We start from the raw sequence: 24,524 nt of genomic DNA, 5'->3' as shown, positions 1-24,524 counted from the left end.
CCGCGCTTACTAGCGAAGACACCCTAAGACGCGCTGAAATAGATGATGACTCCTTCAATACACGACTTCACATCCCTATCAAAGGACACAGTTTACACATATATCAAATTCTAATCCTCCGTGTTGACTAATCTGGCGCTTTGGCGACATGCTTGCAAACGTGGGTAGCAATCACATCTGAGATGACCGCTGTCAATCACCCAAGCGAGTCTGGGCTGACATGCAGGATCCCAGATAATGTTCAACCCTACAGCCTGGTGAATGCGACTACCATCCAGTCCTTCGTCTCTGAGTCTGACAGTCAACCGGATTTACGTTGGAAGTTTCCAATCGTCATGGAAGGCTCCTGAAGTTGGGTGATACGATATGGGCTGTGAACGATATGGACATATCTGTGATTCTTCGACAAGTGAATCAGCACTATATCTTGGTCGCGCTGTGCTATCTCCATAGAGCAGCATTGAACCGTGCCTGTCATGCATGCGGGTCAGTGTTTGAACCGTGGCCTGTGAGAGCCGCCATCATTGATATCGGGCGACATTTTACTGCTTGATGAGGGCAAACTCATGCTTATATCGTAAGTGTTACATCTATCGTCAGAGAGTTAAACCGGGCATAGAGAGCGGCTCATGCATGCGGCGGGTGACTGGCCCCAACCTTGTGGCATCAGCCGTCATCCACTAGAGAATCAGTGTAAGAGTAACAAGAAGTGGCGATTGAAGATTATAAATTATCCGCGTCCATTTACATCCAGAGTATAATGCTCTAGATAGAGTGAAGCCAATGACCACTGCTCTAGAAGCATAACCCTGCAACCAACTACTACCAGCATCAAGGATGCCATGTACAAATCCTAGAGCGGACGAAGCGCACCACTCCGGTCTTCAGACCACCTGCCAGCGATGGCCTGTCGCGTGCTCTTACCCCAAAAGGCAACTGGCATAGCCACCAGCCCACCCAAGACCTGGAAGATCATGAGTTCAATACCAACCCACATGTATCCGTGAGCGTCGATCCAAGGCACAAGCGCAAAGCTCATGGCAAAGGAGAGGATGTAGCATCCTCCACCAACAACAGCGATAGCGGGTGCAGCCCATCGCGGGAAGGCTTCAGTGACCCAGAGTGTGTTTGCGATCATGAGTGTTATGAAGGAGAAGCCGTTGATACCGTACGCGAAGTAAATGGCAACAGGTTGCCAATGAAAGTGAACAGCAAGACCATAGAGCACTGAGCTGAGCGCGCCGGTGATGACGGGTAGGATGTAGCCGACAAGATAGTGCTCCGCCTCTAATACCCCTCGATTGCGGCTTGAGAGGCGTTTCAACACCTTGCAGAAGAGCAAAGCAAATATGGGCAGACCACATAGGGCTCCGAATCCCGATGCGACATTGACAGTGCCAACAACACTCGGCGACATGTTATAAGGCGGTGCGATGAGAATGCGCGCGTACGTCGCGCCGATGAAGATCATGCTTGCCGAGTTGAAGGCAGAGGCAACGAAGACCCAGAAGATAAGTGGGTTGGCAGCACAGTAGGCCATTTGGATGATGCAACGACCCGCCGAAGCCCATGATGCAAAGGGTGAGCGCGATAGACCGGCCTTGTCACGAAAGCCTGCAAAACCAGTGCGCAAGGGGTATTCGGGCAGATCGCGATATATCTCGGAGTCCTTCTCGCGATCTTCGTAGACCGTCAACTTCTCGGTAGCACTTTGCAATAGGATAAGTCCATTGAAAGCTACAGTTGGCCTTTTGAAGTATGTTTCGGGATAGAGAGCGAAGGTGACAGCGAGCGAGACGACAACGGGAATGGTCCAGTAATGATAGAAATTTCGCCAGTTGTTTCCGTGGTCTGCTAATACAGGCACCAGTGCAACGCCAGAAGTGCCAAAGCATCCTGCCATGCACCACATGAGTGCTACTGCTGCCGATCTCTGGTTGATGTAGGTAAGGTCAATGACCATCAGGAAAGCCTACGGTTGTTAGCGAATGAGATCGTAGTTGTCTTGAAACACTACTTACCAGGGACAACGCAAGCCCCTCGCCGAGACCAAGGAAGCAGACTGCGCCTACGAGCGAACGGAATGATCCTGCCTCGCCGGCCCATAGCATAGCGAGCAGTACGACAAGTGTCGCGATCAACATTGTAGGCCGGCGGCCCAGACCAATGGATACCGGCACCCACAGAAAGCATCCTAAGCCCATGAATAAGGTAGGAGCTGTTACTAAGGCTTTGAGTAGCCATGCGGGTATATCCTAAATGCAACATGTCAGCGACGCTTACCCCAGTGAGTAGAATTGAACGTACCTCGTGTGCGAAATCTCTTTGGATGTCGTCAAGTACGACGGACGCAGCTTGTGCTGCAGTTAGACAAACAACAGAGAAAAGGGCTACAGAGAACAATGCTCCGCCTGTCTTCCATCTGTTCCAGTTCAGAGGGTCGGCTTTGGAATTCGAGGGCATGGGAAGCTTGAGCGTTCTCCCATCGTTCGTAATGAGGAAGGTGCTTCCAATGAGGTTGTATGATTCGCGTCTCGAACGTCTGGCGGTCTCCGCAGTCATCGGTCTGGAGTGGTGACCCAAAACAGAAGGCACTGATGGCCTCTTGCCGGGTGTCTCATCCGGAAAGGGTGGGTATATGGGATGTGGTGCTGAGACTGGATGAGCGTTTGGTGGTGGAGCCAGCTCCACCATAGGATGCGGATCTTTCAGGGCAGATGAAAGCCTGTTGGAATATGTTTCCGACATCATGATGTCCATGACGAGAGAAGAACAATGAAGGAAGGAATGGCGACACGAGTCACCACACAAGTGGATCGTGAACGGACAGAACTAGCGATGAAGGAACGACTGAAGGACTAACAACCTAGAACCGTGGCTAACGCCCCGTTCTATATCCACAACCGTTCGGCTCTCGCACTTTCGGCCGTTGCGGGTGTGACCGCACTTCTGTCGATCCCACCTGGAGTTGAGGCTTGAATGAAAGTCTAAGCTCCCTTTTCCACTCTTGATACTCCTCAAACAGACCAGATCGCACCGAAAGTAAAGGTAATCAAGGACACGTCGGCATAACTTGGACGCATCGTCCGTAGGACGTAGATCATCGTTCCTATCGAGCAGCGTGCGTGAAGTCCGGGAGTTGCCTTGAAATGGCCGATTGGTCTGATCGATTATCACGAACCCGATGGCCTGGGGTCTCGTGTTGGGCCTCAAACCTCAAGTAGATTTCCAAGAGAATGGGTGAAGCTACGGCCGAACTGCGGTATCATAGCGTTTCATCTGCCGTTCTGATTCAGAGTTGGTGACAGCGGCACTCAACGGCTGCCTGTGCACCGTGTCCGGAGAGTGACCGATGTTTGCTATTCGTCGTCCACTCACCGCGTTTCAAAGGCCCCTAGGAGAGGTCTGCGAACAGGTGCCTGGGCTAAAACATCGCTGCGTTTGAAGAGTGGCTAGTGAGCATATATGTGAGTTTATTCCATCATGCAAGTGAAAAGTGACGGTGATGTGACGGCGGTGTTGAAGGATTCCGATTTTCCTCGGGGTGATACTTGCGAAGATCCGGGGAAGCGAGATCCACGTCATCCTTCTCACCGCAGTTGCGAAGACTCCAAGTCTGTGAAACTCAAGGAAGCTTGTCGATCAAGCATACGTACAACGACCGCATGCGTACAACGGAGAATTTCGTAAGATGAGGCTGGCGTGAACGTTGAAGACTTGGCAAGCTAAGGGGCGCGCTATTGACCAAGGGTTCCGCATCACGTGCCATGACCAGCCGAACAGGCGTTTGCAATCTCAACAACGCCCAACTTTGTGCTTACGGCATCGCATCGCTCGATTACGTTGCAGACATACGGAGGTGACAGGGCTGAAACCTCCAAAGGCTGTACAGTGAATTTAGGCAGATAAGGCGTCAGCTGATGCTGGAACATCCCGTCTGGAACATTTGCGACTTGGAGTTGATAGATGCCAAGCATCGCGACATCTATTCGTCCGGAATATTGCCAAGGTGGACGCAAGAACCAACACCCTGTGCCCCCTTATCCCTAAGTTCCACCAACCTTAGAACAACGTTTGCGTTGGCGTGCCAGATAAGCTCTGGGCTACAGGTACTGCCACAACAAATGCGGGCCCTAGAAAAACGTCAACTCGGGCCGAGCCCGCGTGTCATAACAACCTAATAGCCCTACGAAGTGTACAGTCATCGTGAGCAACGGCTGCCGACTTCCTGAGCACGAAACAGGCATAGTAAAGCCAAGGAAATTACTAAACTCCTCTGCTGACTTGAGTCTGGGTCGGCGTAAAATTACAAGACGGGAACCCAACCACCGGCGTGCTAATCCTGTCGATCATCACCTGCCTACTTGGGAAATGTGCATCAAAACTGCTCGAGCTTGGGAAGCTCGGGACTGCTTGGTGTACTCGAAAAGCCTTGCCTGTCCACGAATGCTTTTATGAGGCTGACACGTCGGTTTCCTGTCTGCGGCTGTTGACATCCACCAGTTAGGCATACACAAAAAAGAGTAAGCGCCTCGAGCTCACACTGCTGATAGCTATGTTAAACATCTCAAGTCCGGTGATGATCGCGGCCAAAGTCTCATTACGAAGGGATCAGATCAACAGTCCCGCCTTGTCAAAGTATAGTGGCCTGATATTCAGGTATTGGCGGGCACGTTAGGCTGGAACATACGTGGCAGTGGAAGGAGTGGATATTGGCTACGCCAAACGATGGCAACTCTGCGAACCACTAGAGCCTCGACATGTGAAAATTGGTCATGGACTCAGTGCATCAAGAAGTCTTCTGTGTGCACATGTGGAGCCATCAAAAGTCCAAGTAGAAAACTTGGCCCCGAAATATCATTGAAGGATCGCAAGTAAGAAAATCACACGGCACGCTGTCCATAGTCGAGAATTGCTGATATCAAGTGCAGCTGCAGTGACGCGTCCAAGAAAGCACCTTCAAACGTCTACCAAGTCCTCCTTATGCGCTAGTCAAATTGACAAATTTGAGCTGGTTGGACAGATGGACAATACCACGGACGCAGGTCAGAAGATGACACGTGAAGATGCTGCATCATGGCATTGAAAGGGCTCAGAGGCAGCCGAGAGCGGCGACCTCTCGGAATGGATGGTGGTGAGTTAGGATCGTATGTTCTCTCACAAGGGTCACGGTGAATATGAATGTAGCCGGAGCTTTATGCCGACATTCTGGGGCTATCAGCCGAGGGGTTAAGACGAGTAGGTGGAGGTTGGTACTGGGATGAGTGTGGGCGGTGAGGTATAGCCATCAGCAGACGCTGGAGCCCAACATGCGTTTGCCATGACATGACCGACTGTCGAGATGGAAAGCATAATAAGCTTAACTTCTGGTCTTAGTTTCATCTTTTAAGTTCCATACAGGGGATGCGGAAAGCGCCAAGTTAAATTCAACTACTGACGCCTCTTGAACATCCAACAAAAATCTTGGGGTATCATGTGCGAAAACTTAGAGTAAATAGAGATGCCGCCGAAGCACGGCAAAAAAGATGAAAAAACCAAAGTTTGCAGCATGGGTATCACCCTCAATCATACATCGTGTCTATGACTGACTTATTCGAACGCCGCTCAGAAAAGATGACGTAGAGACGGGTGGTAGGGAAAGGAGAAGATACCGAAACTTAACCCACTTGGAAGAGCATGTGGTATCTGTACGAGTGGAAGATAGAGTGTGGAAGCAAAACGAACACTAAAAGATACTATGCGACCAAGACTTATCCGGTGTACCAACCGCTGGCGGCGACGGTTGAATCTTCCACTTGACGTTGTGGAATGAGCGGTGTCGTGATATCGTATGCTTCAATGAACATTCGCCACGTAGGGAAGTCGATGCTGAAGATGGCTTGATGCTTTTGGACGTCCCTCTCTCGGTGTTCCGAGACGGCGCTAGGGTCTGCTGGTTCTGGTAGTAGTTAGCAAATGTATAACCCAGTGTGACTCGCAGACTTACGCAGGAGCGGAAGCCCGTGGGCATCTTTGATAATCGCGGCATTGCCCTCCCTCACTAAGAAACTAATATAGAAGAGATTCTCTACCGTCTGCGCAAAGTCGTGGGGATTGATAGCGAAGTCTAGTAGACTAACTGCGGACGTTCCTTCAACCGTCATTGCTAATCTATGGCGTCTCAGAGCAGCAAATTGATCTTCTTCCGTGATTTCGCCTTGTATTTCCTCGAGTTCTTGTTCAACCAAAGGTTCCACGGCGGTGATGTGATCTACCAAGTGTTTCCTGATGGCTTTGACCAAGGTCAGTTGAGTGTCTTTATTGCTCTGCTGCGTGTCCTCGTTCAGAATCTCTTCTGGTCGAGTTGCCGGGCCGACCGGTTGTCGTTGAGATCGGGCTCTTCGTTGGGTTGCACGAACGCGCTTTTGTACTGACAAGGGACCAAGTAGGAAACTTGACGTTGGCGGTCGCTTGTTGCAGGGGAAACATGCTTGCCGACCGAGTAATGCCCAGTCAAGACCATCTGGGTCTTCATCGTCGTTGTCGCCTACGGGTACTGCTGGTGCGTCTTCCTCGCCTGCAATGTGGCCGCCAGATTTCATGAAGTAAATGCACTTGGAGATGAACTGATCGAGATCAACGCCCACCCCAGAGTTGCCCAAGCTGTTGTTGAGCTTCTTGCCTGCGAGGTCACTGGCGTTGACTAAGAAGCGAGAGTCGACAGTAGCATCAGCTGTTTGTCGCACTTTGCCGAACAAACTGTTTTGTGTCTTGAGTGCATCGAGCAGTCCGCTGTCGTGTGATTTGACGAGGTCATCGCGATTATCTGCGATGGTTAGTGATGTTTATCCCATATGCAACAATATGCTGGACTCACCATCTAGCATGCGCTGGTGTTCACGCATGTTTGCACGTAGCCTCCTTCGCGCCTCTGGGTCTTGATTGGGGTTGTAAAACTTGAGGTCGCCCTCCTCGTCTGGCTCGGGCAGCTGTGAGGGCGTTTCCGCTTGTTCGTCGTCGTCTTCGTCTTCCTGTTCCTCATCTTGGTTGCCGTGTGCATGCTCGTGACTTTGTGAGTCGGCCATGTTGTAGTTGTCGGTTCTCCTCCTCTTACCGCCGTTTCCAGATGTTGAGCCAGAGTCGGGTGTCGGCATACGCACCGATGCGCTCCGCAGGCCACTGGCCTTGCCTCGCCGCGGGGTGTTGTCGCGTGTCTCAGGCTGCTCATTCTCTTTGTCCGAGTTCATTGAGCGTGTCGGGCTGAGGACCGAATAGGACGAAGTGCGCGCATTGCCGTCGGTTCGGGGCGCTACGGAGGGGTCGCGGTACAGAGAGTCGACGGTGGAAGCGCGTGTTTGTGGCGTAGCAGAGGGGTGGGTGTTGAGACGCGCCATCCCGCCCCAAGAAAAAGCGAGCCGGGAGAGAGGGTGGGCGAGGAGGGGTGTGCGTTTGGATGGTCGTGATGCGGGCGTTGACCTGTGCCTGGGACGCGGTTGCCCCATGTGCAGAGGCGGCCGCTTAGCGCGACTTTGTTTGAGGCAAGTGCGACCGCGTCCGTCAGCCAAGCCTAGCAGCACGCGAAAGCGCAGCTGCGATTCGCGGACCCCTGCATGCGCGTCGGCTTGTGGAGCTTCTGACCCGCTCGGCTTCATCAACTGTCTCTCCTTCACCCCGCCCAGAGACGCGATGAACTGGTGTTCCTGCTAGGCCGCATCGAATCCTGTCATGTGCTGGTAGGCTGTCAGACTTCCACATGCCTCACATCCATGGCATGCCGTAGCCACCAGCTTCCCCACCGCGCACGATGGAAGCCTTCAACTTCGCGACGTCTCTTGACCTGACCGAGCTGTCGGTCCATGTTCGCATGTATGCCTCCTTGTACGAGAACTCGAGCAGTGCTAAGTAGATATCTAGAGATCGTCTCGATGGAAACCAAAAGCCCATACCCTACTCGGTTTTGCTCAAGCGACCGGACCTAAGGCACCGAGCTTCCAATATCAAGTGGGTCCCCCTTCGCCAGGTGCGAGAGAGAGAGAGAGAGAGAGAGAGAGAGAGAGAGAGAGAGAGAGAGAGAGAGAGAGAGAAACTAGAGTGCTGATGTAAAGGTGGTAGCCCACACTTCGAGCTGTACGTCACTGCCCAAATATGGGCAGATAGCAAGCCCCTCACCGTCCCCGTTCAGACCGCCTACAAGTCCTTCAAGAACGCGCGCATGTGGAACGAATGGCTCCAGCTACCCGTCACGTATGCGAACCTCCCCGCCTCGGCCCAGATAGCCATCACAGTATGGGATCTGTCGCCTGCCGAAGATACCGACTCGAATCTCCACGCCGTGCCCTTTGGTGGCACGACGATACCCCTCTTCGACAACGACAACACGCTGCACAAGGGTAGGCAACGCTGCCGGATACACCGCTTCAAGGCAGCCGATGGCCTGACCAACACTACAACGCCATGGGTAATACCACCGGCGCGAACAAGTAGAAAAGCCGAGGTGGTTGAGGATACCATGGACGAGCAAGTCGCTGAGATGGAAAGGCTGGAAGGCTTGCTGAAGAAGCAAGAGATGGGCGACCTGCCAACTAATAACTGGCTCGACGCTCTTGTATACAAGAAGATGATGCAAATACGGAAAGAGTCGCTCAAAGCCGAGGCAGCAGCTCTGAATCGGCAGAGCAAGACGAACGGCACGAATGGCTCCACAGATAGCGAAGACCAGGAACTCTTTTATCTCGACATCGAGCTCCCCCGCTTCGACCACGCCATCGTCTTCTCCGATGTCGAGTACCCACCGCCCCCCGTTTCAGACTTGCGATTACCTGCCGAAGCCGACGTGAGGCTGCGGCCCCCACCTGAAGTGTCCTTCGGTCCGGGCATCAACATTGATGGGATCGGATATGGTGATGCAGATGCAGGTCGGCTTATCAAGATCTACGATCCCGAAGTCGGTCGAAGGGTCAACCCCGCCGAGGACAAGCATCGCGAACTGATGCGCAGCCAGCAGACCGATTCACTTGACCGTGACCGCAAGCCCAACGTGCACGTTCGAGATAAGCTTAACCTGCTGCTTTCCAAGGGACCACTCGAAGAAATCACATCACACGAGCGTGACGATATCTGGAAGTTCAGATACTTTTTGCTACGAGACAAGCGAGCTCTGACCAAGTTTGTCAAGTGCGTTAACTGGAAGAACCCGCGAGAAGCGCGACAGGCTGCACCTTTACTCGATAAATGGGCAGAGATAGATGTCGACGACGCACTCGAACTTCTTGGACCTCACTTCGACCATCCTGTAGTGCGAAGCTACGCTGTGGAGCGACTGAAGAAGGCAGATGACGAAGAGCTCCAGCTCTACCTCCTTCAATTAGTGCAAGCGCTCAAGTACGAGGCACCAGGCGAAGGCGATGACTCGTCGTTAGCGCGCTTCCTGGTTACTCGTGCAGCCAACAGCTTTACATTGGGCAACTTCCTGCATTGGTATCTCATGGTGGAGATCAGCGACTTCAGCACCGATCAAGAACCAGAACATCGTGAACTCTTCGCCAAGGTCGAGTACGACTTTATGGTCGAGCTGGAGAAGACCCCTGAAGGTGTTGAGATACGTAAGACGTTTCAACGTCAAGGCGAACTTCTCACCATTTTGGCCAAGATTTCAAAAGACGTGCGCTTCGGTGGGGGTGACCGAGCTGCAAAGCTTGCTCGTCTCAAGAAGGCAATCGCTGACCCAAAGAACGAGCTTACTAACTTTGATCCATTACCTCTACCTCTGGACCCATCTGTCTTCATCACTGGTATATCGACAGAAGACTGCAACGTCTTGAAGTCGTCTTTACTGCCCATGGTCCTCTCCTTCAAAACCACGACATCGAATCCATATCCCATAATCTTCAAGACTGGTGATGATCTACGTCAAGATCAACTCGTCATTCAGATCATCACGTTGATGGACCGCCTCCTTCGCAAAGAGAATCTCGATCTAAAGCTAACACCATACCGTATCTTAGCTACTTCTACCTCTGCTGGCGCTTTCCAATTTGTCCCATCGATGAGCATAGCAGCAGCGTGCCAAAAACACAAAGGTTCGCTACTCGCCTACCTACGCGCCAACAATCCTGACGACAGCGCTCCCCTCGGTGTACGCAAGGACGCTATGGACACCTACATCAAGTCTTGCGCCGGATACTGTGTGATAACATACCTCCTTGGAGTTGGCGATCGCCACCTTGACAACCTCTTGCTTGCTCCATCGGGCGCTTTCTTCCATGTCGACTTCGGCTATATCCTCGGGCGAGACCCGAAACCCTTTGCACCAGCTATGAAGCTTTGCCGTGAGATGATTGAAGGTATGGGCGGCGTGCAGCACCCGAACTATCTTATCTTCAAAGAATACTCATACACGGCTTGGTCCACGCTGCGCAAGTCTTCGAACCTCATACTCAACTTGTTTGCTCTCATGCAAGGGGCGAATATCCCAGATATCAAGATTGAGAGGGAGGGCAGCGTGAGGAAGGTCCAAGAGCGTATGTGGCTGGGAAAGGGTGTGGGTGGGGCCAAGAACGAAGATGAAGCAGCGAGAGAGTGGGAGGGGCTCGTCGAGGAGTCGCTAGGCGATTGGAAAGCTGGGGTAATTGACTGGGCTCATGAATTCGTTCAGACCTATTGGCGGAAGTAAGGTTGACTTCAAGACAATATAATAGGTGGAGCCTTAAGCACAACGCAAAATGCTTTGTCCGATCGAGTACGCATAACGTGCGTCGATAGCAAGGCGCTCGTCGTGCCAAGGCTGACCCCGCCAGATCGACATCTCCATAGCTAGCACACGGGCGCGTGTCCCGGTGGAGACACCGATGGAGAAGCCCATTCTCCACTTACTCTCCACACACAGTGGGTGTAGCATGACCTCACCCATGATGTGTACCACCGGAGGATTGCAGATGGCGGCTTTCCCGATTCTGAGTAACCGCAGCTTTGGTGCATTCGACCTCGAGTGTATGAAGTAGCTACAATGTAAAAGACAGCCTTCTGCCCCTCTAGGCTTGAGGCGCTCTCACAGATCCGTGAACTTTATGCAAGAGACCCATCATGTTCGCGTCTAAAGATAACCGCCTCGTCTACACATACGATGCCGAGCAACTATGGATCGAGCCTTGGGGTCAAAACGCAGTTCGCGTTCGCGCCACCAAGATGCATACTATGCCGCAGGAAGACTGGGCGCTCCTACAACAGCCCAACATCACTGCCAAAATTGACATTGCCAGCAACGACGAGTCAGCTACCCTGACGAACGGCCTTGTCAAAGCAACCATTACCAAGCGAGGCAAGATCACAATCTCAAACACCAGCGGCAAAGTCCTCTTGGAAGAATATGCCCGTCACCGCCGCGACATCATCGATCCCAAATGCAGCGCTCTAGAAGTCGAAGCCCGGGAGTTCAAACCTATCTTGGGTGGCGACTATCACCTCACTGCTCGGTTCGAGAGCCTTGATCCCAAGGAGAAAATATACGGCATGGGTCAATACCAGCAACCTTATCTTGATATCAAGGGCACCCAGCTGGAGCTGGCGCACCGAAACTCTCAGGCTAGCGTACCTTTTGCTGTTTCTTCGCTCGGATACGGCCTCTTGTGGAATAATCCATCCATTGGCAATGTGGTATTCGGAAAGAACGTCATGAGTTTTGAGGCTTTATCGACCAAGGTCCTGGATTACTGGGTTGTGGCTGGCGATACACCTGCGCAGATTGTTGAGTCGTATGCTGATGCAACTGGAAAGGTAAGGCTCAGCTCACACGCTGCTAAAGATTTGGTGGTTAATGTCTTACTATTCAGGTGCCAATGATGCCAGAATACGGTCTCGGTTTCTGGCAATGCAAACTCCGCTACCAAACCCAAGAAGAGCTCCTTCAAGTTGCACGAGAGTACCGGAAACGAAACCTCCCAATCGACCTTATTGTGATAGACTTCTTCCATTGGCCCATGCAGGGGGACTGGAAATTCGACGAAAAGTACTGGCCTGACCCTGAAGCCATGGTCAAAGAACTGGAGGAACTTAAAATTGAGCTCATGGTATCCATCTGGCCAACCGTAGACCGACGATCAGAAAACCACGAGGAGATGGTAGAAAAAGGCTTGCTCATTCGAACTGAACGTGGTGTGCGCACAGCCATGACTTTCCAGGGTCAAACAATTCATTTCGATCCGACAAACCCTGCGGCACGGGACTATGTGTGGAACAAAGCGAAGCAGAATTACTACAAGAAAGGTATCAAAGTGTTTTGGTTGGACGAGGCAGAGCCAGAATATCGACATTATGACTTCGATCTCTACCGCTACCATCTGGGCCCAAATATAGCAATTGGTAATATCTACCCCCGAGAATACTCCCGCGCATTCTATGAGGGTATGGAGAAGGAAGGCCAAAAGAACATTGTCAACTTGGTTCGATGTGCATGGGCTGGTAGCCAGCGGTACGGTGCCCTCGTTTGGAGTGGCGATATCTCATCATCATGGTCGAGCTTCCGTAACCAACTCGCTGCAGGACTCAATATGGGTCTGTCTGGTGTGCCGTGGTGGACAACGGACATAGGAGGTTTCCACGGCGGGAATCCAGATGACGAAGCGTTTCGCGAACTTTTTGTCCGATGGTTCCAATGGGGTACGTTCTGTCCGGTGATGCGGTTACATGGGGATCGAGAACCACGGCAGCCCAAGACCAAGGATAGCCCGTCTTGCCGTAGTGGTGCGGACAACGAGGTGTGGTCGTACGGCCCAGCTGTATACGAGATCTGCAAGAAGTATATGGGTGTTCGCGAAAACTTACGTGAGTACACACGGAAACTCATGGAGGAGGCTCATAAGAAGGGATCGCCAGTCATGAGAGCTCTTTTCTATGAGTTTCCAGAAGACGGCAAGTCTTGGGAGGTCGAGGAGCAGTACATGTATGGGGATAAGTATTTGGTCTGCCCGATTCTTGCTAAGAGTCAGATCAAGACGAAGGTTTATCTCCCATCTCTGCCTAGTGGACAGAAGTGGAAGGACTTTTGGGGTAAGCAAACTTGGGATGGTGGAAAGGATGTTGAGGTGGACAGTCCGTTGGAGGTTATGCCGGTGTTTCAGAGGGTATGAAGCGGGACGATATCAAGTACCAGCCAAAATCATAGCAATTAATCCTGAAGATCTACTATATTTGGTTGATTTGGTGAATGTTCTATATAAGGATGCTCTTGATGCTTCAAGGACGTAAGCCCGTGCGCTAAGCCCCGCCTTAAGCTCGTGATGACTGCCAACCACGCCAGCCATCTCTTTGCTCCGACTCTACCTAGGTAACGCTTGCTGTAGTCGCTCTGCCTTGTCCCGCATCTATCTTGGCTGGCACGATGATGACTGGGATGGCCTGTCTTTGCCCGACTGGATCCAAACTGCCTGGGCATATATTCCCAGCCTCTCCGTATAGGACCTGCTTCTACTTCTCCAGGCAATGCCATCTCCAGATGCACAAGAGCGGCCGATTGCAACATGCGGCATCTGCGGTCGATGTTTTAGCAAACAAGAGCATCTCGTACGACACATGAGGATCCACACGCGCGAACGACCGTACCCCTGTCCTTCCTGCCACAAGTCCTTCTCACGCCGTGATGTCCTTAGCCGCCACATCGCCGCGCACGATGACCACAGCAACACCACGTCTCAATTTGCCGGATCACGTGCATGCTTTCGATGCGCTGCAGACCGGGTCAAATGCTCGCGCGGTCAGAAATGTCGAAGGTGCTCACAACGCGGTTACAACTGCCAGTACCCGCCACTCCGCGCCGCACGAAATAGGACGGTTGCTCCTGGCCCAAATGATTCAATAAACACCTTCAATAGTAGCAGTCTACAACCCGATGATACCAATCGCGCAAGCAGCGGCGAGCTCATGATAACCAACTTCAATGATGCAATACCAGAGTCCTCTTTGAGCGCGTGGACGTGGAGCACTAGCGTCAATACCATGGTCAGCCCTGACGCATTTGGCCTGCCTGGCTTGAGTCTGTCAGACATCAATTGGCTTTCGCCTGGCCCGATCGACTTAGATGCGCTGCTTACAAACATTGGAGAAAACGCTCATGGTAATGCGGAGCAATGGTCCTGTTCTATCGCTACCACAACGCCGTCAGCTCCAGCGATTCCTACAGTCCAGCCCTCGCCGCATTTAAACACGACTGACTTCAACACGGAAAATACACCAAGAGAAGTTACCTTAGAAAGATCTGCATCAGTCTCGGAAAACAGATATTACGTTGACGGAACTGGTGCCAGGGCCCCATTTGGTGGCAAAGGCCAACATTCAATCTGCTCAGAGGGAACCGTAGATTTGGAAGAAGAGGAAGCCAATGTTGCTATTACGCCGGTCCAAACCTCGAACAGATCCTCCCTATGTCCGTTGGCAGCATACCAATCTCTGATAGAAGGCATCGCTACTGAAAATCGCAAGTCCCTCATCGAAGTAAACCCGTCGAGCTTACCTACGCATGAACAAGTGGCCGTGTCCGTTCGTCAATACTTCGAGTGCTTTCATCCCATTTTTCCATTCTTGAGGCGATCTTCTTTCGCACTCGATGCTTCTAAGAGCTGGCTCTTATTGCTCGCCGTCTCGGTCGTCGGCTCGAGATACTTGCAGCTATCACAGCATGCACGACTGAGTGAACAACTTTTCGACCTACTAGGCGCAATCCTTACGCGTTGCAAGTATGGTATAGAGTTGCAGGTTGCACTAGGTGACAAGGACGTCGATTACGTACCTAGCTGTCCAGCTCAGTTTGACACCATCCCTAGCATACCTGTCCTACAGGCCGGTATCTTGAACATCGCTTGCATGCTTCACTCTGGCAGAAAGGCTCTCGTTGAACGCGCCTTGGTAGAACGACACTATTTAGTCGAAGCTTGCCACTCACTTCAATTGCTCGTCCAGTCGAAGAGACCTTACAACTTCAAAACGACAACTAATTCTGACCACGATGATCTTCTTGTTGAATGGCAGATGAGAGAGTCGAAAATCCGCTCTGGGATGATGATATGGGTAACTCGTTCTTATTTGTCACGAATGATAAGAGGCTAATTGTAGCAGACTGTTGATACTTTGTTCGTTTACGAGTTTCAAGCCAAACCTCTGCTTCGAATTGAAGACATCGCTACAGTTCTGCCATGTCATGAAGACGTATGGGAGCATCCAGCCTTGATCCAACAAAACCAAAAAAGTATCCCTGATATTACGCTTACAGAGGCCTTGGAGATGATGTATGTTGAGAAGCGGCTACCAACTGGCCTCGGAGAGTTTAGCATGGGATTGCTTGTCATTACCATCTACCGACACACTGCCGATATTCTGGCTAGGGATAGAATCCAACTCAACTCGTGGACACCAACATCCACACCACAACGACGTAACGTCATGCCACCCGTACAGCAAGATTGGTTACCGACAACGCGGTTGGCAACTAAGTGGCGCAACAGCGCTTGTGATTGCTTAGATGTTTTACACTGGCCTGCGAATAGCAAGGTCGCTCGCCACTCGGGTTTCGAGCACCACACTATTCTCCAGCTGCATCTAGCTCGTCTAATCATTCTGGCTCCGACTAGCGCTATACAAAAATTTGCTTCAGGCTCTGCGTCAATAGAAAACATCCAGAGCGATAGGGATAGCCAGTCATCTGCTACAGCTCGTATCCAGGTTCTACAGTGGGTCATTCGAGATCACTGCAAAGCCAGACTTTGCTTGGTACACTGTGGAGCTTTGTTCTGGCACATCCGCAGGTACAGCTGTAGCAGTCTCCTCGAGCCATATGCAGTCTATATTGCGACTCTCGTACTCTGGGCCTTCTGTATCTGCATGCAACTTCCTGAAGCCGCCGAAGCTATTGCTTCCGAATCTGACGAAGAGCCAGAGCCATCATTTCTCCACCTTGATCGGCCATTAGACGATGAGCTAGTCCAAACATATGTGCGGATGGGCCATAAGATGTCGGCTTACATCGCCAATGTCGGCAGCCTTGAACATGAAGCAGCCCCAATGCGTATTGCAAGAGAAGGGATATCTTTGTTAGCCAAAGACACTGAGCATGCGTCAGGTTCCGACTACAGTTCTCCATCAGTTGCCAAAGACGTATGTTATACATGGGGCATCGAAAGGTCTTATATAAGCCTACTGCATCTTCTCGCAAAGGCGCAATGAGAATTGTTTCGCGGCATGAGCCATGCGGAGTTCACAGGTTCTGTACACCTCTTCTTGTCTTGTTGAGATGGCAGTTCTTCAAATTTCACTCTTGACAGCTTCCGCTTGTCATATCATGATCTCCGCAACACCTCTGTCATTTCAAGCAAACCTTTGCTGAGCACCAATGATAGTAGTATCACGTTGCACGCCTCGCGATAGCCGCAACTCGGGTCCCTCGGTATATCAGATTCCGGAACACATGGTGCTTCTCCGTCGGGGTGATTAGTGAAGGATCCACGCTACCGGTAGAGTGTCCGGGCCCCGCACGTGTGCTGATGGAAAATGCCGCGCCTAGGATCATCTCCACCGGAGCTGGGCTGGACCAGGATTAAAGTTGGCACAGCACAAACCCCATGGGGTATTCGTGTTCCGGTGGAGAAAACCTGGGGTAGCAGCCATGTTCCATGCATGATCGATTGGTTAGCTTCGAGAAGATGCCCAACTATGTATACTATAGTCATGTCTTTGAGTCCACTAATGTTACCTACAACATAAAGCTCTCTACATTCATCTTCGTTCTTTCCACCTCAAGATCTTTTCACTTCTTCAGTATCGTTGGAGCACATACCGATCCCATTCCATCATGGCAGACATGGACGAAAAGGCTGCAACCATGGAACAGCACGAGGTCTTCGACCAGGCCAGAGCGGCAGCGGATGAAGAGCACGAGATGACATTAGTCCAGGCCATGCGGAAATATCCTAAAGCTGTGCTCTGGTCGGTGTTATTATCCACCTGCATCATCATGGAAGGATACGACATCGTCTTGATGAGTTCTTTCTTTGCACAACCATCGTTCTCGCGCAAGTATGGGGAGTTCAATGATCGTACTGGAACGTATGAGATAACGGCATCGTGGCAGAATGGACTCAGCAATGCTGTTAGTGTAGGCACGATCATCGGAGCCTTCGCCAATGGCTACTTTATCCATCGGTTCGGTTATCGTCCGGTCTTGCTGGTATCGCTCGCAGCCATATGTGCTTTGATCTTCATATCTTTCTTCGCGCCCAACGCCCCCGTCCTCCTCGTTGGCCAGTTCCTTTGCGGCATACCCTGGGGTGTTTTTGCTACCATGGCACCTGCCTACGCCAGCGAGGTCTGCCCTCTAGCTTTGCGAGGCTACCTCACAGTATATGTCAATCTCTGTTGGGCTTTTGGTCAGCTCATCTCTGCTGGTGTGCAGTCAGCGTTCTCTGGTAATACCACGCAGTGGGCGTACCGTATACCCTTTGCCATTCAATGGGCATGGCCCATCCCTCTTTTCGCAATTCTCTGGATGGCACCTGAATCGCCGTGGTACCACGTTCGTACAGGAAATCTCGAAATGGCTGAGAAGATGATCACGCGACTTTCTTCCTCTTCGCAACGACACCTCACTAAGCAGAAGGTAGCCATGATGGTCCGCACGAATGAACTGGAGAAGTCCCTCGAGGAAAATACGTCATATATTCAATGCTTCAAGGGCATCGACCGCCGTCGTACTGAGATCGCGTGCATGGTATTCGCAGCACAGCCTATCTGCGGTTCGGTAATGGGAGGCACGCCAGTAAGTATTACTGTGTGAATTCCATGTGAGACAGATACTGACGCCAAACAACCACAACCAGACCTACTTCTTCGTCCAAGCCGGCGTCCCAAACTCGATCTCATTCAAGATGTCGGTTGGTGGTCTCGGCATGGCATCCGTCGGCACTCTCATATCCTGGATCCTCATGAGCTATATTGGTCGTCGAAAGCTCTATCTGTGGGGACTTGGTGGTTTAGCGACCATCTTATTCATCGTCGGTTTCATCAGCGTGGGCGCTGGTGACTCCTCCGGCGGAAACTATGCTCAAGCTGCCATGATGCTCATCTGGCTTTTCTGGTACTACATGACCGTAGGTCCAATCTGTTATGCCATCGTTGGAGAAGTCTCATCCACACGTCTTCGGAGCAAGAGTGTGTGTCTAGCTCGCATCACATACTACATCGCCCAGATTGTGACCAACGTCATCAACCCGTACATGTTAAACCCTACTGCGGGAGATTGGAAGGGCAAGACTGGTTTCTTCTGGGGCGGAGGCGCATCTATCTTCTTCATCTGGACTTTTTTCCGGCTCCCGGAGACAAAGGGACGGACTTATGAGGAACTGGATATCATGTTTGCTGAAGGCATTCCGGCGAGAAGCTTTGCGAAGCATACTATTGACGCATATGCTCATGGGGATTATGTTGATCGGAAACCTTCTGCAGATGAACGCATTGAGTGAGAGCTTGGGTGATCGGTGAAACATATGTTAGATGCTATTTTCGTCCGATCCGGGACGAGAGCGCTGTCGTCAGTAGCAATTTATTCGTATGTCCTAACATGTATGAGAACCATGAAACTCTATGTACTTACACACAGGGGGGAAAAACTGAGAATACTAATCTCATAGGGTCACTAGCTGAAGATCAAATACAGAGGCTTGTCAAGGTCCATTGATTGCCCACTAGTGGAAGAGCGGAGATCGGTGCACATGACGGATCGCTGTTGTGCTGCTTTTTGCTCTGTTTGTACCGGAACCAATTGTCAGCTCAGCCTCCACCCGACATTGTTCTGGCTGTAACATCCTCATACACTGTAGCCACAATTCTAATTCCACTTCGGCAACATGGATACGTCTATCGACTTCCACTACCATGAAGTATCGGTCAAGAAAGGCAAGAGCAAGAAGGACAAAAGCGGAAAGAAGTCTAAGAAGGCCGAGACTAGGTCTAAGCGCGAGTCTGACCTAGAGAACCAAGGCTTCGCTGAGCAAGACCTAAGAACTGGTGTTTGAGACAGTCAGGTAAAAAGATATTAGCTTGTAGCGACTCGAGGAATCGAGTGACATGTATAGCCTTTGGTATCAAAAAAGTAATCTAACGATGCTCGATAGTGATGCGATGGTAACAAAACATGAAAATTGTAAATGATATAGTAACATAAATTCTTGAGAGTAGTAGCAGTGAAGAAAGTGAACGTCAAGTAATGTTTCACAGCTCGTCTCTTCCGTCTTTAGCCTTCACCTTCAACGCCTCGACTGTGAACTTTACTTCCTTATCTCCCGTGTTCGTATGACTGATCTTCCCAATCACAGCCCCGTCCTTCGGTTCGTTCGAGTAGTTCTCTAGACCATCAAACACACCCTCACACTCCTCTCCACCCTCGTCAGCATCGTCAACCCACAAAGGGAGTATCGGGTAAATCGCCCCTGGTGCGAAGAAAACCATATCGTCCTGGACGCTGTAGTGTCGTTGTAGCGACTCGCGCTTGAGCCACTCTCGTACTTTGTACGGCATGTCTGCCATATTCATCTTGATGAGTTCACGCCCGGTACCGTGGACGTCGATGCCCGCCCAGGAGCCGGCGTAAAGTTGCTTGTTGTAAAACACTTTGAGTTGGGGTGCTTGCTCTTTTAGATCAGGATACAGCTCATTGAGCTTGTAGATTTTGGCATTGTAGGTGTTTTTGTTGCGGCAGTGTTGGGTATAGGGTTTTAGGGTGTTGCTGTCCCATTGTGCGGTCCAGAGTGCGCCTACAGGAGTTGGCTCGTCAGCTGCTGGAGAGGCTGCGGCTGGAGGTGTGGAGGATGAGGATGAGGATGAGGCGTCTTCGGCGGCATATACAGTCGCTGCCAGGAGCGCTGGTGATAGCAGCGAGAGGAATCTCATATTGCAATCGGTCGGATTTCTGTGCGTCGAAGTGAAGCGATGCCAGGCGATCAGAATATGGGGTAGTAGAAGTTTCAGCGTTTTGACTATGTGCAAATGTCACGTCGTACCGCATTGCTACCCCAAATTATATATCCACGATTCAATTTTCTTGCGTTCTGTCCTTTTCATTCCGCGCGAGATCCCATGACGTCTCCGCGTTGATGTTCCGCTTTCCATATTAAGGGCCAGGGTTGTTAGCGACGCGACAAGAACGCGATAGATTAAAAGAACACCGTGGAAGAGCGCTGCAATGATGATCGGCGTGTACTTCGCCGAGAAATCGCCCACCGCACGCGCTTCGTTGTTGTAGGTTTCGTGCTTCCGAATAGTGGAGATTGGAGTGTGGAGGGACGCGGGGGCGAAGCTTCCATTGAAGAGCTACAGTGCCCGTGCGCGAATTGATCACCAACGCGAATTGATCACCCCCACCAACTCAACAAGCCAACTTCAACGCGTCATAACTCCACCAATATGGACCCGATTCAAGAAGCGATTAGAGAAATCGAATCGTGCGAACTAGGAGAACAATTCTCGTACCAACAACTTGCTAAGAAGTATGGCGTCAACCGCTGTACGCTCGCCCGAAGGCACAAGGGCATACACGAGGCACATGGCTTGCGCCGCCTCTCTCTCCATCCACATCACGAAACCGAGCTTGTACAATACATCGATACGCTTACCGAACGATGTTTGCCACCTTCAAGGGAGATGATACAACGCTTTGCTTCAGATTTGGCTGGAAAAGAGGTTTCGGAAACCTGGGTTACCCGGTTCCTCCAGCGTCATCCAAACCATCTCATCTCCGCGTACAGCAAGGGGATGAGCAAACTTCGTTGCAACGCCGATTTAGGAGCCAAGTACAGCTTGTATTTCAAGCTTCTGGCTGAAAAGATAGAGGAGTACAACGTCCAACCCACCTATATATTTAATATAGACGAAAAGGGGTTTCAACTTAGGAGGATTGGCAGAACAAAGCGTATCTTCTCTAAGGCACGTTGGGTGAAAAAGGGGGTACGCTAGCTGCTTGAGGATGGCTTAAGTGAGTGGATAACCGTTGTGGCTTGTATTTGTTGGGATGGGAGCGTTTTGAGTCCTTCCCTTATCTTTAAGGCAGCTAACGGAGCTATACAAACAAGCTGGGTTGATGCTGTACAAGCAGGAAACTACTTAGTATTTACTACGTCATCACCCTCCGGCTGGAGCAACAACGATATTGGGTTACATTGGCTTAAGGAGGTGTTTGAACGGGAGACCAGACGATACGCTTTAACTGGGTATTGTTTATTACTTCTTGACGGCCATGGATCCCATGTAACTATGAAGTTTATTGAGTATTGCAACGACTACAAGATCCTGTTGGCTATATACCCACCCCACGCTACCTATACGCTTCAACCACTTAATATAGTGATGTTTAAACCTCTAGCAAACGCTTACTTAACTGAGTTGACTTAATACCTTTAAGACAGCCAAGGATTACTTAATATAGCTAAAGGAGACTTCTTCCCGCTCTTCTGGAGGTCCTGGACTAAGGTTTTCAAACCTCCCCTCATTAAGAAGTCCTTTGAAGCAACTGGGATACACCCACCTAACCTGGACGTTGTACTTAAGAAGTTTGCTAAGGAGGGGTTGGATTTAGAAGCTAGTTCAACTTCTGTACTCTCCGCAGAGGATTGGCTTAAGTTAAAGTTAATTGTACGTTAAGAGGTGAAGGATCAAAGCAGCAAGGGCGTTAAGAAGCTTTAACGAAGTTTACACCACCTTGCAGCTTAAAATACACTCCTCCACGGCGAACTTAAAGGCCTCAGGCAATCCCTAGCCATTAAGAAGAGGCGGGAAATCAAATCCTATACTCTACAGCTTGAGGATCATCCTGAGTATCATGGAGGAGCTGTCTGGTGGTCACTAACAAGCGTCAAACGAGTTCAGAATAACAAACTTCAACAACAACAACAAGCCGAGCTTAAAAAGCTTCAAAAAGCCAAGCAAGCCGAGGCAAGCAAAGCAGCTCGTAATTGTGAGCTTCAACTCAGAGCTGCGAGGCGTGTTAAGCGGGAGAAGGGTTAGGAGGAGACCAGAAAGCGGAAGGCCGAAGAGAAAGCTGAAAGAGAGCATCGTAGAAGCCTCCGCGAAGCTGCTAAAGCTATAGAATTGCCCCAATCAGGTAAGCGCAAAGATTTAAAATCTCATAAGCCAGCTACAAAGCGTCAAAAGCGTGGTGGTGTTGTTCCAGCTGTGGTGGGAGCCGCAAGGGTTGCACGAGCTGCTCCGCCGCGTAGTCGACGGCAACGACCGATAACGCCCTCCAAAAAATTATCTGAATAAGCTAAAACGTCCGCAGGCCTGTATATAGTATAGTCCTAGCTTTGCGCAATTTTATTACGATTTGTGGTGGCTCTACAAGCTCATCTTTTTGAATATATTGAGTTGTTGGGGTGATCAATTCGCGTTGGTGATCAATTCGCGCACGGGCACTGTAGCGCCCGCACGTGGAGAAGGGGCTATCGCCTCTCGTTTGCATGAGACCGGATTGCTGCTCTTATCGTTTTCCTTGTTCGGCATCCCTCACAGGCCCACCGTGGATGATGCCGTCGACATGGCTTGGCCTAGGAAAAGACACTCGTCGCCTTTCAGCCGTAACACGAATAGTGTTTCCCTTGTGTATAACACCGCGAAGATATTGGCAGCCCGCATACACCCCCCGACCAAGATCAAAGTCTCCTTCCTAAGTCCAGAGCAAACAACGCATCTGGCAGTCTGTTTTGGCGACATATCGATATCGAAGTGCAGGCCACTCAAACTGCCTCACTCACAGGTAAAGCATGCAACCACGCTATGAGATTCTCAAACTCTTTGTAGAAACTGCTCAGTGATCTATGTCAACTTCTTGTGAAAGTGCGGGCTAAACCGCGCAAATTCTCGTCTCGAAATTTATCACTGGAGCTAATCACTTCGTAGACCTCCGCGGCTGGATTGTGTTTGCCTTAACCCTGATTTACGAGATCGTAAAGATCAGGTAGTGGATTTGTAATGCTCGCTATATCGTGGGTGACCCTGGCAAGGCGGAATCCTCTTTGGGATTGCGCGTGGCACGAGGATCAACTAAACGTCTGCCGCACGCGTCGCGAGGCTGCGATCTCGACGAGGTCGTTCGTAGTGCTGTGGGTATCGATTTAATCGTGCGCGGCCCATTTGGTATAGTTTCGAATGATCTGTGGATGTCTCAAAGCCTGTATTGTTGGTATATGACTTACTGAAGATGAGGTGTGCCGGTTGTGGGGTGGAATCTTGCGTCAGGCAAGATGGCAAACCTCACCGCGCTAGCTGGAGGGTGGCTTACACTCGACCCGCTAACAAGAGCTTAAACAACAGCTTTACCCGGACAATCAAGATGTGATGCACTTTGCAGCTGGGACAAACATCTGATACATCTGAATCTCCATTATGATCAAATATACAAGTCATATAGCATTTTATGTTCAGCTCTACCCGTCTTGATCGTATACGCACTATTCCAACACCAACTACTCATTATCTGGTTTCTATGCTTTTGTTTGTCTGACGAGCGGCTTCAGTCCCGGGAGCGCAACGACGATGATTGAGAGAGTCATCTCTACCATACTCAAAGGATCTATGAGTGAACACGTTAGCTTAAATGTCGTGTACATGAGACGTGGTACTAAAGTGGTGGACTTACAAACAAGGTTTTCCTGCCCTGTTCCAACCTTGAGGCAGACGAAGCGCACGATACCGGAGGCAATAGTAAGCGCTCCCAACGCGAAAGTAAGGCCAACACCGGTCGAGGACCTGAGTATACCCTTTACCAAAAGCACCACAGGAACGGCGTAAACCACAAGATAGCAAGCCAGGTTCAAAGTGAAGTTCAGAATGAACGGCTCCGGCGCATAGAAGACAGAACATGCGCCTTCTTCTTGAGACCACTGCACAGATACAGGCGTGCCGCAGAAGAAGGTGTCATCGAAGAGGATAGTGACGTAACTCGCGACGACAAAGGCTGTGATACCAAAGAGCATCTTGCGCAGTCCCGGGTGACCGGACAGATTGAAGAATACCCAGTAGAAGGCTAGCATGCTGAGTTTCGGGAAACCCATACCGACATCGTAGAAGTAATTCGAGGCGAAAGAGATCTGCGGAGCGGGTTAGCCGAGTATGAAGTGCGATAATATTAATGATGAACTACCTTTGACAGCTTCTCTGACGTTTCATAATTGTCCAAAACGCCCATCTTGTATGTGAGCGTGTCGCAGATGATCAGTCCCAAAGCAACCAGCGCAGATGCAATCAATAGGTAGTCCGACGCGTCCAACTTCGAATGGAGACGAAATAAACGCGTGTACATGCGCGCAGCAACGAACAGGTATGCGAAAATCAGGAGGATCCATTCCGAGATCTGTTACATTACGACTTGTCAGCATTGTGATCTTTCAGTAAACCATGTAGTGTTTCCTATGACATCGGCTTACCATGCAGTCTTTCCCGTCAATGTAGTGTGCCATCTTCGCTGCTGTAGTGTGACAGAACACTTGCGAAACAAAGGATAAAGCCAACGAAGAGTG

The 24,524-nt window shown here is 50.7% G+C and overlaps 9 protein-coding genes across 9 annotated transcripts; 5 read left to right on the top strand and 4 right to left on the bottom strand.

The window, feature by feature from the left end:
• Positions 1 to 60: 60 nt before the first annotated feature.
• Positions 61 to 627, top strand: CC77DRAFT_1015610 (hypothetical protein). Its single transcript, XM_018524063.1, has 2 exons — positions 61 to 160; positions 235 to 627. The coding sequence occupies exon 2, from the start codon at positions 383 to 385 to the stop codon at positions 551 to 553; it is 171 nt and encodes a 56-aa protein (XP_018391710.1). The 5' UTR covers positions 61 to 160; positions 235 to 382; the 3' UTR covers positions 554 to 627.
• A 226-nt stretch (positions 628 to 853) lies between these two features.
• Positions 854 to 2,748, bottom strand: CC77DRAFT_924948 (MFS general substrate transporter; the record flags this gene model as incomplete). Its single annotated transcript, XM_018533832.1, has 3 exons — positions 854 to 1,972; positions 2,022 to 2,255; positions 2,308 to 2,748. 3 exons carry the CDS (start codon positions 2,746 to 2,748, stop codon positions 854 to 856), a joined length of 1,794 nt encoding a protein of 597 aa, XP_018391709.1.
• A 2,587-nt stretch (positions 2,749 to 5,335) lies between these two features.
• On the bottom strand, positions 5,336 to 7,464 carry CC77DRAFT_1090201 (Nse4-domain-containing protein). The gene is made up of 3 exons (XM_018529511.1): positions 6,857 to 7,464; positions 5,987 to 6,805; positions 5,336 to 5,938 (listed from the first exon to the last, which is right to left on the bottom strand). Exons 1-3 carry the CDS (start codon positions 7,371 to 7,373, stop codon positions 5,751 to 5,753), a joined length of 1,524 nt encoding a protein of 507 aa, XP_018391708.1. The 5' UTR covers positions 7,374 to 7,464; the 3' UTR covers positions 5,336 to 5,750.
• Positions 7,465 to 7,783: 319 nt separating this feature from the next.
• On the top strand, positions 7,784 to 10,651 carry CC77DRAFT_1056374 (phosphatidylinositol 3-kinase; the record flags this gene model as incomplete). Its single annotated transcript, XM_018527902.1, has 3 exons — positions 7,784 to 7,845; positions 7,894 to 7,980; positions 8,092 to 10,651. 3 exons carry the CDS (start codon positions 7,784 to 7,786, stop codon positions 10,649 to 10,651), a joined length of 2,709 nt encoding a protein of 902 aa, XP_018391707.1.
• A 299-nt stretch (positions 10,652 to 10,950) lies between these two features.
• CC77DRAFT_1015603 (alpha-glucosidase) lies at positions 10,951 to 13,176 on the top strand. Its single transcript, XM_018524062.1, has 2 exons — positions 10,951 to 11,751; positions 11,808 to 13,176. Exons 1-2 carry the CDS (start codon positions 11,062 to 11,064, stop codon positions 13,101 to 13,103), a joined length of 1,986 nt encoding a protein of 661 aa, XP_018391706.1. The 5' UTR covers positions 10,951 to 11,061; the 3' UTR covers positions 13,104 to 13,176.
• A 369-nt stretch (positions 13,177 to 13,545) lies between these two features.
• On the top strand, positions 13,546 to 16,188 carry CC77DRAFT_924322 (hypothetical protein; the record flags this gene model as incomplete). The annotated part of the gene is made up of 3 exons (XM_018533801.1): positions 13,546 to 15,036; positions 15,085 to 16,084; positions 16,118 to 16,188. The coding sequence occupies 3 exons, from the start codon at positions 13,546 to 13,548 to the stop codon at positions 16,186 to 16,188; spliced, it is 2,562 nt and encodes an 853-aa protein (XP_018391705.1).
• A 625-nt stretch (positions 16,189 to 16,813) lies between these two features.
• Positions 16,814 to 18,479, top strand: CC77DRAFT_923762 (MFS alpha-glucoside transporter-like protein; the record flags this gene model as incomplete). Its single annotated transcript, XM_018533757.1, has 2 exons — positions 16,814 to 17,776; positions 17,838 to 18,479. The coding sequence occupies 2 exons, from the start codon at positions 16,814 to 16,816 to the stop codon at positions 18,477 to 18,479; spliced, it is 1,605 nt and encodes a 534-aa protein (XP_018391704.1).
• A 606-nt stretch (positions 18,480 to 19,085) lies between these two features.
• On the bottom strand, positions 19,086 to 20,277 carry CC77DRAFT_1015601 (hypothetical protein). The gene has a single exon (XM_018524061.1). It carries the CDS (start codon positions 19,903 to 19,905, stop codon positions 19,228 to 19,230), a length of 678 nt encoding a protein of 225 aa, XP_018391703.1. The 5' UTR covers positions 19,906 to 20,277; the 3' UTR covers positions 19,086 to 19,227.
• A 3,212-nt stretch (positions 20,278 to 23,489) lies between these two features.
• On the bottom strand, positions 23,490 to 24,464 carry CC77DRAFT_924755 (hypothetical protein; the record flags this gene model as incomplete). The annotated part of the gene is made up of 4 exons (XM_018533817.1): positions 23,490 to 23,578; positions 23,645 to 24,095; positions 24,149 to 24,358; positions 24,432 to 24,464. 4 exons carry the CDS (start codon positions 24,462 to 24,464, stop codon positions 23,490 to 23,492), a joined length of 783 nt encoding a protein of 260 aa, XP_018391702.1.
• Positions 24,465 to 24,524: the final 60 nt, after the last annotated feature.

Source organism: Alternaria alternata, assembly GCF_001642055.1.
Source record: "Alternaria alternata strain SRC1lrK2f unplaced genomic scaffold CC77scaffold_1, whole genome shotgun sequence".
NCBI classification, from domain to species: Eukaryota; Fungi; Ascomycota; class Dothideomycetes; order Pleosporales; family Pleosporaceae; genus Alternaria; species Alternaria alternata.
This window is presented reverse-complemented; position numbering and strand designations above follow the sequence as displayed.